General features: G+C 43.9%; 1 protein-coding gene across 2 annotated transcripts in view; it reads right to left on the bottom strand.

Moving 5' to 3' along the window:
- Positions 1-7,146: 7,146 nt before the first annotated feature.
- Positions 7,147-14,558, bottom strand: part of PPIL6 (peptidylprolyl isomerase like 6) — a 94,840-nt gene continuing 87,428 nt past the window's right edge. For both annotated transcript variants that reach the window (XM_077289572.1, XM_077289571.1), the window contains exon 9: positions 7,147-7,331. In XM_077289572.1, the coding sequence (XP_077145687.1) occupies positions 7,220-7,331 (112 nt within the window). In that variant the 3' untranslated portion in view covers positions 7,147-7,219. The remainder of the gene's footprint in view (positions 7,332-14,558) is intronic.

Below are 14,558 nucleotides of genomic sequence, written 5' to 3'. Positions count from 1 at the left end.
ATTACTCTGTTATGGGGTTTTATTTTATTTCATTTCCGTGTCTCCCGTCTGACACGTACTCATTGTGCATGAAGATGTAGGATTGATGGAAATTGTAATTTGTAATGTATATATTATTATCACATTATTATATATATTGTTTATATGTGTCATTATTTTTGAGTCACTTACTTTTAGTATGGGGCATTGATCTGGGGTGTCATTTTGTTATCCCATCACTACCTCTATGCAGTAGTGAGTCATCATACATAGAGGTAGACAGTTCGTATCCCTTTAGTGTTCACATATATTTTTACCTGTGAAGGACACTAGGTTTTTGTTTTTTGCTTCTTTCTTTGCCCCCATTTCCCCCTTATCCTTCTTTTTCTTTTCCTCTTTTTTTCTGTGGTTACATGTTCATATTTAATAGGGGGGACTTTGTAGGTGCTGCTATTATTTACCTCTTAGTAAGTGTTCCTTGATTGCCCTGGCGCTGCTTGTACGCATGCGCGTCTGGTCCTGGCTGCTCTGGGTGGCTCGCGGCGTCTTTATGCAGTGATGGTTGCCATGTCAGTGGCGGCCCTCCTGCATGACGCCGCCGCCGCCCGGCGTCGCCGTGGTCATGGCGACGCCTGCGTCATATCCGGGCTTCGTCCCGACAATCAAGGAGACGCATATACTTAAACCCTGTTTCCGGAGTGAGCCGACACTCCCCCTGACGAAGGAGCTTCCGCTCCGAAACGCGCGTCGGGTGCTCGTGCGGGACCGGTCCGGGCTTCCTTCTCAACATCCCCCCGTTTACAGGTAAACTCCCGGCCGCAATTGCGGCGACTAGTCCTGGTTCTCCGGGCATTTACATGGCGAGTTGTACGGTCTTAGAGGACCATGGGGTAATGACATATATGTTACAGGTTTGATGTATATTTGGAGAGGGTAGCCTTAGGTTACTGGTCCGCACGTCTTCTAGGCATGGTGGCTACTTGATGGGTTTATTGCCACCATTATTGCACCTTGTTCTGTCTTCTGTCTTGAGCCTAAGTAGGTTTTTTAAAAAACTTGTCTATGTTGATTATTAATAAAGATGTTGTTGTATTAGCACCCAGTTTGGTCGTTTTTTATGTGGTTTTCCACATTCCCATTATATATATATATATATATATATATATACATATATATATGTTTTAACGAACATTTGAGCACATAAATCCATTAGATGTCGGTTTTGCAAGCCTGCGAGAAAATATCGCAGTATGGATGCCATACGGATTACATACGGAGGATGCCATGCGCAAAATACGCTGACACACCCTGCCTACGGATGACATACGGACCACTATTTTGGGGACTTTTCTGCGTATTACGGCCGTAAAAAAACGGACCGTATTGTCTTACGCCTAGTGTGACGCTGGCCTTACAAATACTGATGTAAAATACTGACCAAATCCTGATGCAATCCTGAACGTGGACACATACCCTTACGGTTCAGGCACGGACACTGAACATGGACTTCACCAGAAATTCTGTGTTACTTTTCAGGTTTGGCCCCCCAAACGCCGCGTATTTCTCATGCTGTCATGTGCCAGTCAGACAGCCGCGGTTCCCACGCTGTCAAAAGACAGTGTGAGCTGCAGTTGTGATTAGATGTAAAAAGTTTACCTATGGGCACTGGCATCAACTGATGGGACTACTGCTACCATCAGCTTACACTTACTCGCACTAATAACAGCGAGAGCAAGCAACAGCTGATGGGAGTAACCATCAGCCAGCTCCTGCGCTTGAAATAAATAATTTTTTTTTTTTTTTTCTTTAAAGCCAGCGTGGGTTCCCCTGTATTTTTGATAACCAGCCAGTCAAAACTGACAGCTGTGGGCTGCAACCCTCAGCTGTCAGTTTTAGCAAGGTTGGTTATCAAAAATGGAGGGGTCCCCACACAGGTTTTTTATAATTATTTAAATAATTAAAAAAAACGGTATGGGTTCCCCCAATTTTTGATAACCAGCCAAGCTAAAGCAGACAACTGTGGAGTTGTTATTCTCAGGTTGGTAAAGGAGCCATGGATATTGGCCCCTCCCCAGCCTAAAAATAGCAGCCATCAGCTTCCCAGAAAAGGTGCCAATTCTGGCGCTTTGCCTGGCTCTTCCCATTTGCCCTGTGGTGGTGGCAAGTGGGGTTCATATCTGTGGGGTTGATGTCACCTTTGTATTGTCCGGTGACATCAAGCCTCTCCATTACTAATCCTATAGTTATATCGTAAATAAACACAGAGCCAGAATAAAGTTTTTCATTTTAAATAGAACAAAACACACTTTTACTTTTTAATTAAAAGTAACAAACACAGTTATACTCCCCTAACACCCATTCCATTGAGACCTCATCTACTGTGATAAAAAAATAAATAAAAAAAACCAACATCCCTCTGCTGTCCGTCGTTCTGTCCCACACCGTAATCCAAAATTTAGTTTATGTCTATGCAGCTGCATGATTTGCGGCTGCTAGACAGCATGAATACATGTGGGGATTGCCTGCTTGTTAGGCTGGAGTCACACTAGCGAGTTTTACGGACGTATGAGTGCAGAAAATACGTTCGTAAAACTCGCCAACCAAACGGCACAATTATTCTCAATGGGTCTGGTCCTATCAGCCGTATATTACGGCGACGTATTATACGGCTTTCTACGGCCGTAGTAAATCGCAGCATGCTGCGTTTGTCAGCGTATTGCGCAAATAATACGCCAATGAAAGTCTATGGGGGCGACAAAAATACGGATTCCACACGGACCAGCAGTGTGACTTGCGAGAAATACGCAGTGGTGTTAGTGACAAGCCGGTAATTCAATTGCCGGCTTTTAATTTCTCCTTCCCCAACCCGACAGGATATGAGACATGGTTTACATACAGTAAACCATCTCATATCCCCTTTTTTTTGCATATTCCACACTACTAATGTTAGTAGTGTGTATGTGCAAAATTTGGGCGCTGTAGCTGCTAAAATAAAGGGTTAAATGGCGGAAAAAATTGGCGTGGGCTCCCGCGCAATTTTCTCCGCCAGAGTGGTAAAGCCAGTGACTGAGGGCAGATATTAATAGCCAGAAGAGGGTCCATGGTTATTGGCCCCCTCCCTGGCTACAAACATCTGCCCCCAGCCACCCCAGAAAAGGCACATCTGGAAGATGCGCCTATTCTGGCACTTGGCCACTCTCTTCCCACTCCCTTGTAGTGGTGGGATATGGGGTAATGAAGGGTTAATGCCACCTTGCTATTGTAAGGTGACATTAAGCCAGATTAATAATGGAGAGGCGTCAATTATGACACCTATCCATTATTAATCCAATTGTTTGAAAGGGTTAAAAAACACACACACACATGATTAAAAAGTATTTTAATGAAATAAACAAACAGGTTGTTTTAGTATTTTATTGCTCTCTCAATCCAGCTGAAAACCCTCGCTTGGCAAAATAATAAACCCACAATATACATACCTTCGGATGAACCGTCAGGTCCCACGAAGTAAATCCATCTGAAGGGTTTAAATCATTTTACAGCCAGGAGCTGCGCTAAAGCACTCGCTCGTGGTTGTAAAAACCCCGGGTGCTGAAAGCAAAGCTGGGTGATCTGTACTTACATTGAGTTGCGGTGATGCGCCCCCTGCTGGATGTCCTCATGAACTGCAGCCTGGGAACTTTTTCCCACGCTCCAGGTCATATGAGGACATCCACCAGGGGGCGCATCACCGTGACTGAAGGTAACTATAGGTCATTGACCTACATTTCCTTCATTCGCCGGGGCTTACAGGCATGAGCACAGCTGCATTAGCAGGGCTCCTGCCTGTAAAATATTTTAACCCCTTCAGATGGATTACCTCGTGGGACCTGACAGTTCATCAGAGGGTATGTATATTGTGGGTTTATTATTTTGCCAAGCGAGGGTCTTCAAATGGATTGAGAGAGCAATAAAATATTAAAACAACCGGTGTGTTTATTTCGTTAAAATACTTTTTAATCATGTGTGTGTGTTTAACCCTTTCAAACAATTGGATTAATAATGGATAGGTGTCATAATTGACGCCTCCATTATTAATCTGGCTTAATGTCACCTTACAATAGCAAGGTGACATTAACCCTTCATTACCCCATATCCCACCGCTACACGGGAGTGGGAAGAGAGTGGCCAAGTGCCAGAATAGGCGCATCTTACAGATGTGCCTTTTCTGGGGTGGCTGGGGGCAGATGTTTTTAGCCACGGGGGGCCAATAACCATGGACCCTCTCCTGGCTATTAATATCTGCCCTCAGTCACTGGCTTTACCACTCCGGCGGAGAAAATTGCGCGGGAGCCCACGCCAATTTTTTCCGCCATTTAACCCTTTATTTTAGCAGCTACAGCGCCCAAATTTTGCACATACACACTACTAACATTAGTAGTGTGGAATATGCAAAAAAAAAAAGGGGATATGAGATGGTTTACTGTATGTAAACCATGTTTCATATCCTGTCGGGTTTGTGAAGGAGAAATGAAAAGCAATTGAATTACCGGCTTTTCACAGATATCGCGCTGAATTAAATAAATTATATATATATATATATATATATATATATATACACACACACACACACACACACACACACACACACACACACACACACACACTCACCGGCCACTTTATTAGGTACACCATGCTAGTAACGGGTTGGACCCCCTTTTGCCTTCAGAACTGCCTCAATTCTTCGTGGCATAGATTCAACAAGGTGCTGGAAGCATTCCTCAGAGATTTTGGTCCATATTGACATGATGGCATCACACAGTTGCCGCAGATTTGTCGGCTGCACATCCCAAAGATGCTCCATACAAGGCAGGATGGATCCATGCTTTCATGTTGTTTACGCCAAATTCTGACCCTACCATCCGAATGTCGCAGCAGAAATCGAGACTCATCAGACCAAGCAACGTTTTTCCAATCTTCTACTGTCCAATTTCGATGAGCTTGTACAAATTGTAGCCTCAGTTTCCTGTTCTTAGCTGAAAGGAGTGGTACCCGGTGTGCTCTTCTGCTGCTGTAGCCCATCTGCCTCAAAGTTCGACGCACTGTGCGTTCAGAGATGCTCTTAGGCCTACCTTGGTTGTAACGGGTGGCGATTTGAGTCACTGTTGCCTTTCTATCAGCTCGAACCAGTCTGCCCATTCTCCTCTGACCTCTGGCATCAACAAGGCATTTCCGCCCACAGAACTGCCGCTCACTGGATTTTTTTTCTTTTTCGGACCATTCTCTGTAAACCCTAGAGATGGTTGTGCGTGAAAATCCCAGTAGATCAGCAGTTTCTGAAATACTCAGACCAGCCCTTCTGGCACCAACAACCATGCCACGTTCAAAGGCACTCAAATCACCTTTCTTCCCCATACTGATGCTCGGTTTGAACTGCAGGAGATTGTCTTGACCATGTCTACATGCCTAAATGCACTGAGTTGCCCCCATGTGATTGGCTGATTAGAAATTAAGTGTTAACAAGAAGTTGGACAGGTGTACCTAATAAAGTGGCCGGTGAGTGTATATATATTCTGTATTTATATGTGTCTCAATGATTATATATATATATATACTGTATATATGTTTTACCGAACAATTGAGCACATAAATCCATTAGATGTCGGTTTTGCAAGCCTGCGAGAAAATATCGCCGTACGGATGCCATACGGATTACGTACGGAGGATGCCATGCGCAAAATACGCTGACACACTGCCTACGGAGGACATACGGATCACTATTTTGGGAACATTTCTCCGTATTACGGCCGTATTACGGCTGTAAAAAACGGACCGTATTGTCTTACGCTGAGTGTGACTCCAGCCTTAGGCAATCCCCACATGTATTGCAAATTATGCAGCTGCGTTGACATTAACTAAATCTGAGCACTCCGAGCATGCTCGGGTGGTCTCCGAGTATTTCAGAGAAACTCGAGTAGCGAGCATACTCGCTCATCACTAGTTATCACCCATGCATGCTCGGATAACACCTTACCTGAGCACGTTCACTCATCACTATCTAGGGTCAGTAAACACAGGTTAGCCTGGGAAGTTTGGATCCATTAACATGGGGAAGGTCTGGTCTGAATTTATTTAGGAATTTTGTTAGGTGGGTCTTAGGCTACTTTCACATTAGCGTCGTGCACTGCACGTCACAATGCGACGTTGCAGCGCACCGACGCATACTGTGGAAGCGCCACACAACGGGGACAGCGGATGCTGTTTTTCAACGCATCCGCTGCCCCATTGTGAGGTGCGGGGAGGAGGGGGCGGAGTTCCGGCCGCGCATGCGCGGTCGGAAATGCTGGACACGACGCACCAAAAAACGTTACATGCAACGTTTTTTGGTGGCGATGGTCTGACGCAAAACGCATCCTGCAAGCACTTTTGCAGGATGCGGTTTTCTACAAAACGACGCATAGCGACGTGCAGTGCACTACGCTAGTGTGAAAGTAGCCTTAGCAAGGTTCACAAGGGTGTGGCTGGGTGAGTTTGGTGTAGAAGAACTTGAGTGGCCCAAGTTAAGCCCTTATCTCATTCCCAACAAACACCAAGTGTCACATATTGTGGTGTAAATCACACCACCGTTGGGCTCTGTAGAGGTGGAAATTAGTTTTATAGAGTGACAACTCAAGTTTCTCTATCTGGCAGTTTGATGGACCAGTTTGGGTTTGACGAGTGACAGAAGAATGTTACCTGCCTTACAGCATTGTGCCAACTATACAGTTTGCTGAGAAAGGAATAATGCAACGGGTTGTTTTTCTGGGCTTGGCCCCAAACTCTTAGTTCCAGTGAAGGTAAATTGTAATGCTTCAGCATACCAAGACATTTAGACAATTGTATTCTTTTGACTTCGAGGGAACAATTTGGGGAAGGCTCTTTTATTTTCACTGAGTTACAACCCATGGTAAATTCTAGATCAGTGATAACACATCTGCAAGATAAATCACCCAGTGCTGGCTGCTTGTTCATTGCTGCACAGGTTTTGCTTTAATAATTTGCCTTTTAGGAAGGATATTGTACATTGATCAGATGCAGGAAAGAAACTTATCGGCTGCATTACAAAAGCTTAGGTAAGCTGGCAAATTTCCCAACAGGCAGAGGCTAGTTTACATTAGTGGGCAAACAAGTGGCGTGACAAGCTTTGGATAAAATTTCAGTGCTTTTATTAGGTTTACAAGAGAATAAATGCCAAAGAAAATACAAAGAAAATATGTCATTGTCAAGGGTTAAAAATGCCACAATCCACAATCGTGCAGTCCACTTTTGGTCTTTCATTGTATGTTGGGATATCCTCAATTTTCTGTAGCACCTCACTACCTTCAATAAGTTGGCTAAAATGTAGAAAACAATTTCATTAGTTACCATTGTTACGAAACATAAAATATACATAATGCTAAAAGACATAGTTGTCAGGGTTGGCCTCTTATAAAGCACTAGATGGTGGCCCGATTCTAACGCATCGGGTATTCTAGAATATGTATGTATGTATATAGCAGCCACATAGTATATAGCACAGGCCACGTAGTATATAGGAGCCATGTAGTATATAGCAGACAAATACTACGTGGCCTGTGCTATATACTATGTGGCTGCTATATACATACATACATACATATTGTAGAATACGCACTGCGTTAATACAGGCCACACAGTATATAACAGTGGCCACGCAGTATATAACACAGCCCATGTCCTATATAACACAGCCCACATCCTATATAACACAGCCCATGCAGTATATAGCAGCCACGCAGTATATAACACAGGCGACATAGTAATATAACACTGGCCACACAATATATAGCACAGCCCACGCAGTATATAGCAGCCACGCAGTATATAGCACAGCCCCCGCAGTATATAACACTGGCCATGTAATATATAGCACAGCCCATGCAGTACATAGCAGCCACGCAGTATATAGCACAGCCCCCGCAGTATATAACACTGGCCACGTAATATATCACAGTCCTCACAGTATATAGCAGCCACGCAGTATATAACATAGGCACGTTAGTATATAGCACAGAGATGTAGTATATAACAGAGCCCACGCAGTATGTAACACAGCCCACGTAGTATATAGCAATGTGGGCACTATATGCGTGGTTAAAAAAGACTTAAAATAAAAAATAAACATATACTCACCTTCCGAAGGCCCCTTGAAGTCCTGGCGCCTGTGTGCGGTCCCAGGGTTGGTATGAGCGCAGGACCTGTGATGACGTCGCGGTCACATGAACGTGACGTCATGGAAGGTCCTTCTCGCATAGCATCCTTGGCACCGGATCCTGCCGCTTGCACTGCCGAGGACAGCGGGCGACGTCGGATGGTGAGAATAACCTTTTTTTTCTTATTATTCTTATTTGTAACATTAGATCTTTTTACTATTGATACTGCATACGCAGCATCAATAGTAAAAAGTTGGTCACACAGGGTTAATAGCTGTGTAACCGGAGTGCGTTACACCACGCTCCGGTAACGCTGGCATTAACCCTGTGTGAGGGCTGACTGGAGGGGAGTATGGAGCGGGCACTGACTGCGGGGAGGAAAGAGCGGCCATTTTGCTGCCGGACTCTGTCCGTCGCTGATTGGTCATGGCAATGGTCGTTTTGCCACGACCAATCAGCGACTTGGATTTCCATGACTGACAGAGGCCGCGACCAATGAATAATTGTGACAGACAGAAGGACAGACGGAAGTGACCCTTAGACAATTATATAGTAGATAGGGTGGGTATCTGATGTTGGCCGTCCTACTATCGATTTTACAGTTGAAAGTTGGCATTTTACGTTGCAGGAGACATCCAATAAAAATGTGACAAATCTTATATTTATTATGTAACTCACAGTTTTCATGAAAAGCAGGTGAAACAGTTTAACATTCATATGGGCTTTAAAAACATGTCCTTTACTTTACAAGCCCAATTTCTACAAAACACATTCAATATCCATGTTTTTGATCCGGGCCAAGAAATAATGACAAATATAATAAGAGTAACCACTTTTTTTTTTTTAAATCAATAGTATACATGGAAAAAAAGTAATTCTGCAATATATCTTATTAGAGAAATCTGTTTCTTCCTCCTTCTCAACTAATCATTCTTTCTCAAAATTCTCAATTCATGGGCGAAATCTATCTTATTTAATACAATTTTCCATTATTGAGATATAGGAGATAACAATCGGTCCTCAAAGTTATTTGGAGAACTGCAACTTGTTTTACTAGAACTTTACAGTCATGTTTCTGTCTCATTCTAGCTTCCCCCTCCTCTCTCTATAGTTTTACCAACTGTCATCTTTTATCTTAGTAATGTGAAAGTCTGTATTTACTGAATACAGATTTTAATAACGGAATGAGAGTAAAAGATCAATCCAGGGGGAAAATAAGCAGATTTCTCTAATACTATACATTACAAAGTTGATTATTTTTCTGTGCACTATTAATTTGACATAAAAATTAAAAAAACAACTGTTACTCTTTAAATATGTCACAACACCAAAATGCAACTTGAGTTTCAGTTTCAACAAAGTAAAGTTTTGGATCATATAATTGGGCTTTTTTCAAGCATGAGTTATCACTGAAGTCCTTATCACACCGTAGGTGTTTAGATTGTAAAGGTACCGTCACATTAAGCGACGCTGCAGCGATAGCGACAGCGATGCCGATCGCTGCAGCGTCGCTGTTTGGTCGCTGGAGAGCTGTCACACAGACCGCTCTCCAGCGACCAACGATGCCGAGGTCCCCGGGTAACCAGGGTAAGCATCGGGTTGCTAAGCGCAGGGCCGCGTTTAGTAACCCGATGTTTACCCTGGTTACCAGCGTAAAAGTTAAAAAAACAAACAGCACATACTCACCAGCGCGTCCCCCAGCCTCTGCTTCCTGACACTGACTGAGCTCCGGCCCTAACAGCACAGCGGTGACGTCACCGCTGTGCTTTCACTTTCAGTTTAGGGCCGGCGCTCAGTCAGTGTCAGGAAGCAGAGGCTGGGGGACGCGCTGGTGAGTATGTGCTGTTTGTTTTTTTAACTTTTACGCTGGTAACCAGGGTAAACATCGGGTTACTAAGCGCGGCCCTGCGCTTAGTAACCCGATGTTTACCCTGGTTACCAGTGTAAAATATCGCTGGTATCCTTGCTTTTGCTGTCAAACACGGCGATACACGGCGACCTAGCGACCAAATAATGTGCAGACCTTCTAGCAGCGACCAGCAATTTCACAGCGGGATCCAGATCGCTGCTGCGTGTCAAATACAGCGATATCGCTATCCAGGTCGCTGCAACGTCACGGATCGCTGGCGATATCGCCTAGTGTGACGGTACCTTAATCCTGCGGATTGCTGAGATCAAGCAATTGGTACGTTGACATTCCAAGCATGGACGCTGGAGCAGAAATGTATTCCACTTATCTCCATCCTTCCTTTAAAATTTAAACCTTTAACTCTCATATGATTAATTTTGAATTGTTTTACTGATCTACAATAAAGATGATGCATTTTATCAAGGCATGAGTTCTACCACTAGATCTTATCTTATCTCTTTCCACTTTTATCTTGCTGTTCTCCAAGTGTTCCCTGCACAGGAGGTGAATGACCTGCATGGTTGGAAATATAGGTGAGCAGACATTGTTTTCAAATTTCTGTTCCTTTAAAATTGTTTCAAAAGGCAATTAAAACGTAAGGAAATATGATAATAAGAAAACTTCTGTGTCATAAGCTACATTTACATGTCCAGTAATCGTCCACTTAAACGGATCCAGCAGTTATCTGTTGACAAAGTTGTGAAGACAACTTTTTTGTCTATATATAAAAAAAATAATTTCAACTGGATCCGCTTTTTAACTTTCGAAAGGTCCAGCACAAGACAAGACTGTTTCAGGCTAAGACTAGAGCTGTCCGGTGGACCTTATTTACAGGCAGGAGACATGGATAAGGTTTCCTATAAATATGCTGCCTCGGTGAACTAACACCAGCTGACATTACAACCAGATGCTCCTGTAGTGATTAAGAAAGATTTGTTCACCTCATCTGTGTTGTACGTGAGAGGAGAGGGAGGCTGAGATGCACATCAAGATGGGTGGCCTAGAACATGACACAACTGTCATCAGGATCTGCAACCACCAGCAAGACATGGTGCAGCTCCTGCAAAGAGTTTCTAAAGTTCTAGAAAATAACAGTTACAGTCCTCCAAAGAACTTTATGAGCACCAACTGTCAATCTCCTATATCTCAGTAATAGGAAAGCGTATTAACTGAAGACAGATTTTGCCCATGAATTGAGAATAACTGATCAGTTCCCATAATGAGGACAATCAATACTGAGTTTCATCAAAAATTCTAGTAGATCTCTCTTATAAGTAGACTGTGCCTTCGATGTTGCAGTTCTGTTATACAGCTGAACTGATAGTGAGCACTTAAATCCACACATGGTTCAGGAATCCAGTGCATGCGCAAAACAATGCGCAGTAGGGTTGCGCTTGTCAACATTACTAACTGTGCTTGTGCTGGTCTCGGATGAGAAGGAATCAGTGCATGCGCATTTCAGTGACCACAATCTCCAGCTTGGGCCGGATGTTTCAAAGTCATTTATTGGGGGAGAGACGAGCAGCGTGAAGGCAGGGAAAAAGGTTTCTCCTCAGCAGTAGCCATTTCTTACAAACAGCAGAACATCTGATGAAGATACAGTATATTCGTAAGCTGTAATGTGTACCTTATCTGCCACACATTCGTAAGAATATAAAGTGGCCAACTCCTTTAACAAGCAATTCTACAGATAAAGAATCTGGACGGAGATTAGTGAAAAGATGATCATTAATAATGATGATCAGGTTAAATCAATATATATACACAAGTTAAGCAAAAAAAAAAAAAAAAAAAAGAAATCTGAATAGGGTGGTCTTTCAGGAAAATCATTATGAGGCTACGTGCACACACTGAGTATTAGGTCAGTATTTTACATCAGTATTCGTAAACCAAAACCAGGAATGGGTGATTAAATACAGAAGTGGTGACGTGTTTCTATTATACTTTTCCTCTGAATGTTCCTCTCTTGATTTCGGCTTGCAAATACTGATGTAAAATACTGACCAAATACTGAACGTGTGAATGTAGCCTTAAAGGGAAGGTGCCACCAGTTTTCTTGTATTTTTTTTTTGTGTGAAATTAAGCTTAAAATAGTAAATAAAATGTACTAATGCAATGTTTGCACTGCTTGCAAACATTTCTATATGAAAAATATTATATATTTTCTTACAAATATATATATATTGACCACTAGGGGGAGCATTTTCCGTTTTAGACCTCAAGCAGCTATAGTGAGACTTACCAGCTTTACTGTTAGCTGGAAAATTGGGGCAGTCACTGCTGACATCAGCATTTCCCTCCCCTTTTGGGTGGTCTAATATCCCTGGGGCAGAATGAAGAGCAGCATCACAGGGCAGAGCCATTTTGTGTGTGACTACCCTGTGATCTGCTATCACCAGCAGTTACTGTATCAGAAACACAGCTTGTTTACAGAAAAGCAGAAGAGAGTGGGCTCAGCAGCATGGTGGACTGGAGGAAGAGTGAACGAGCCAATACAAAGAGCCGGCTCCCTGCTGTGAATGAAAGAAGTCGGCTCTGCAGCGTGAGTGAGCCGAGTCTTTTTTTTTTTCCTTTCTTGTCTGGGCCTGGCAGCTTCTCAGATTCAGCCAGTGAAGTCTGACTGTAACTCATGTGGGAGGAGCAGATAGCAGAGAGGTAGAGTGGAGTCTGTGGGCTGTAAATAGATGCATGTGAGTTACCATGTGACCCAAATAAAGGCGCAATATTACACTGGCTTGAGTGGCTTCCTCCCTGGTATGTGACTGTGTAGGAGGAATGACAAATTGTATGTTCATCATCATCATCTGCAATGACCTGTGAGTTACCTTTTGTCCCAAATAAAGATACACTTTACTGTGGCCTCATCCATGGCATATATACATATATGGTACTAGATGGTTGCCCGATTCTAACGCATCGGGTATTCTAGAATATGCATGTCCACGTACTATATTGCACAGCCCACGTAGTATATTGCCCAGCCACGTAGTATATTGCCCAGCCACGTATGTAACAGGTTAAAAAAAGAGTTAAAATAAAAAATAAACATATACTCACCTTCCGAGGGAGCCCTTGTAGTCCTGTCGCCTGTGTGCAGTGCAAGCGGCAGCTTCCTGTCCCAGGGTTGGATGCGCGCAGGAGCTGTGATGACTTCGCGGTCACATGACCGTGACGTCATGGAAGGTCCTTCTCGCATACCATCCTTGGCACTGGAGCCTGCCGCTTGCACTGCTGAGGAGAGGACGCGACGACGGAGGGTGAGCATAGCAGGTTTTTTAAATTATTTTTAACATTACATTTTTTTTCTATTGATGTCGCATAGGCAGCATCAATAGTAAAAAGTTGGGGACACACAGGGTTAATAGCAGCGGTTACGGAGTGCGTTAAACACGGCATAACACGGTCCGTTACCGCCGGCATTAACCCTGTGTGAGTGCTGACTGGAGGGAAGTATGAAGCGGACACTGACTGCGGTGATGAAGGAGCGGCCATTTTTCCGCCGGACTGTGCCGGTCATTGATTGGTCGTGGCTGTCTGTGTGGCCTCTCCGGGGTCTGTGCGGGACCGTGGGTGGTCTGTACGGCCTGCTGGGGGGTCTGTACAGCCTCTCCGGGGGGGTCTGTACGGCGTCTCCGGGGTCTGTACGGCCTGCCGGGGGTCTTTGTGTCTGTGCAGGCATCATCCGATGGGACTACAAGTCCCATCGGACGATGCCTGCTACACTGACAGTGATTGACACATTAGCCAATGATGGGACAGTAGTAGTCCCATCATTCGGCTAATGTGTTGAATATAAGAAAAAAAAAAAATACACCATACATGCTACATACATACATACTACATTCATACTCCATACATACATACTACATACATGACATACACTCACCGGCCACTTTATTAGGTACACCATGCTAGTAACGGGTTGGACCCCCTTTTGCCTTCAGAACTGCCTCAATTCTTCGTGGCATAGATTCAACAAGGTGCTGGAAGCATTCCTCAGAGATTTTGGTCCATATTGACATGATGGCATCACACAGTTGCCGCAGATTTGTCGGCTGCACATCCCAAAGATGCTCCATACAAGGCAGGATGGATCCATGCTTTCATGTTGTTTACGCCAAATTCTGACCCTACCATCCGAATGTCGCAGCAGAAATCGAGACTCAGACCAAGCAACGTTTTTCCAATCTTCTACTGTCCAATTTCGATGAGCTTGTACAAATTGTAGCCTCAGTTTCCTGTTCTTAGCTGAAAGGAGTGGTACCCGGTGTGGTCTTCTGCTGCTGTAGCCCATCTGCCTCAAAGTTCGACGCACTGTGCGTTCAGAGATGCTCTTAGGCCTACCTTGGTTGTAACGGGTGGCGATTTGAGTCACTGTTGCCTTTCTATCAGCTCGAACCAGTCTGCCCATTCTCCTCTGACCTCTGGCATCAACAAGGCATTTCCGCCCACAGAACTGCCGCTCACTGGATTTTTTTTCT

Source organism: Ranitomeya variabilis, chromosome 2 (assembly GCF_051348905.1).
Source record: "Ranitomeya variabilis isolate aRanVar5 chromosome 2, aRanVar5.hap1, whole genome shotgun sequence".
In the NCBI taxonomy this organism is placed as follows: Eukaryota; Metazoa; Chordata; class Amphibia; order Anura; family Dendrobatidae; genus Ranitomeya; species Ranitomeya variabilis.
Note: the sequence above shows the minus strand (reverse complement) of the source record. Positions and strands in the feature narration are given on the sequence as shown.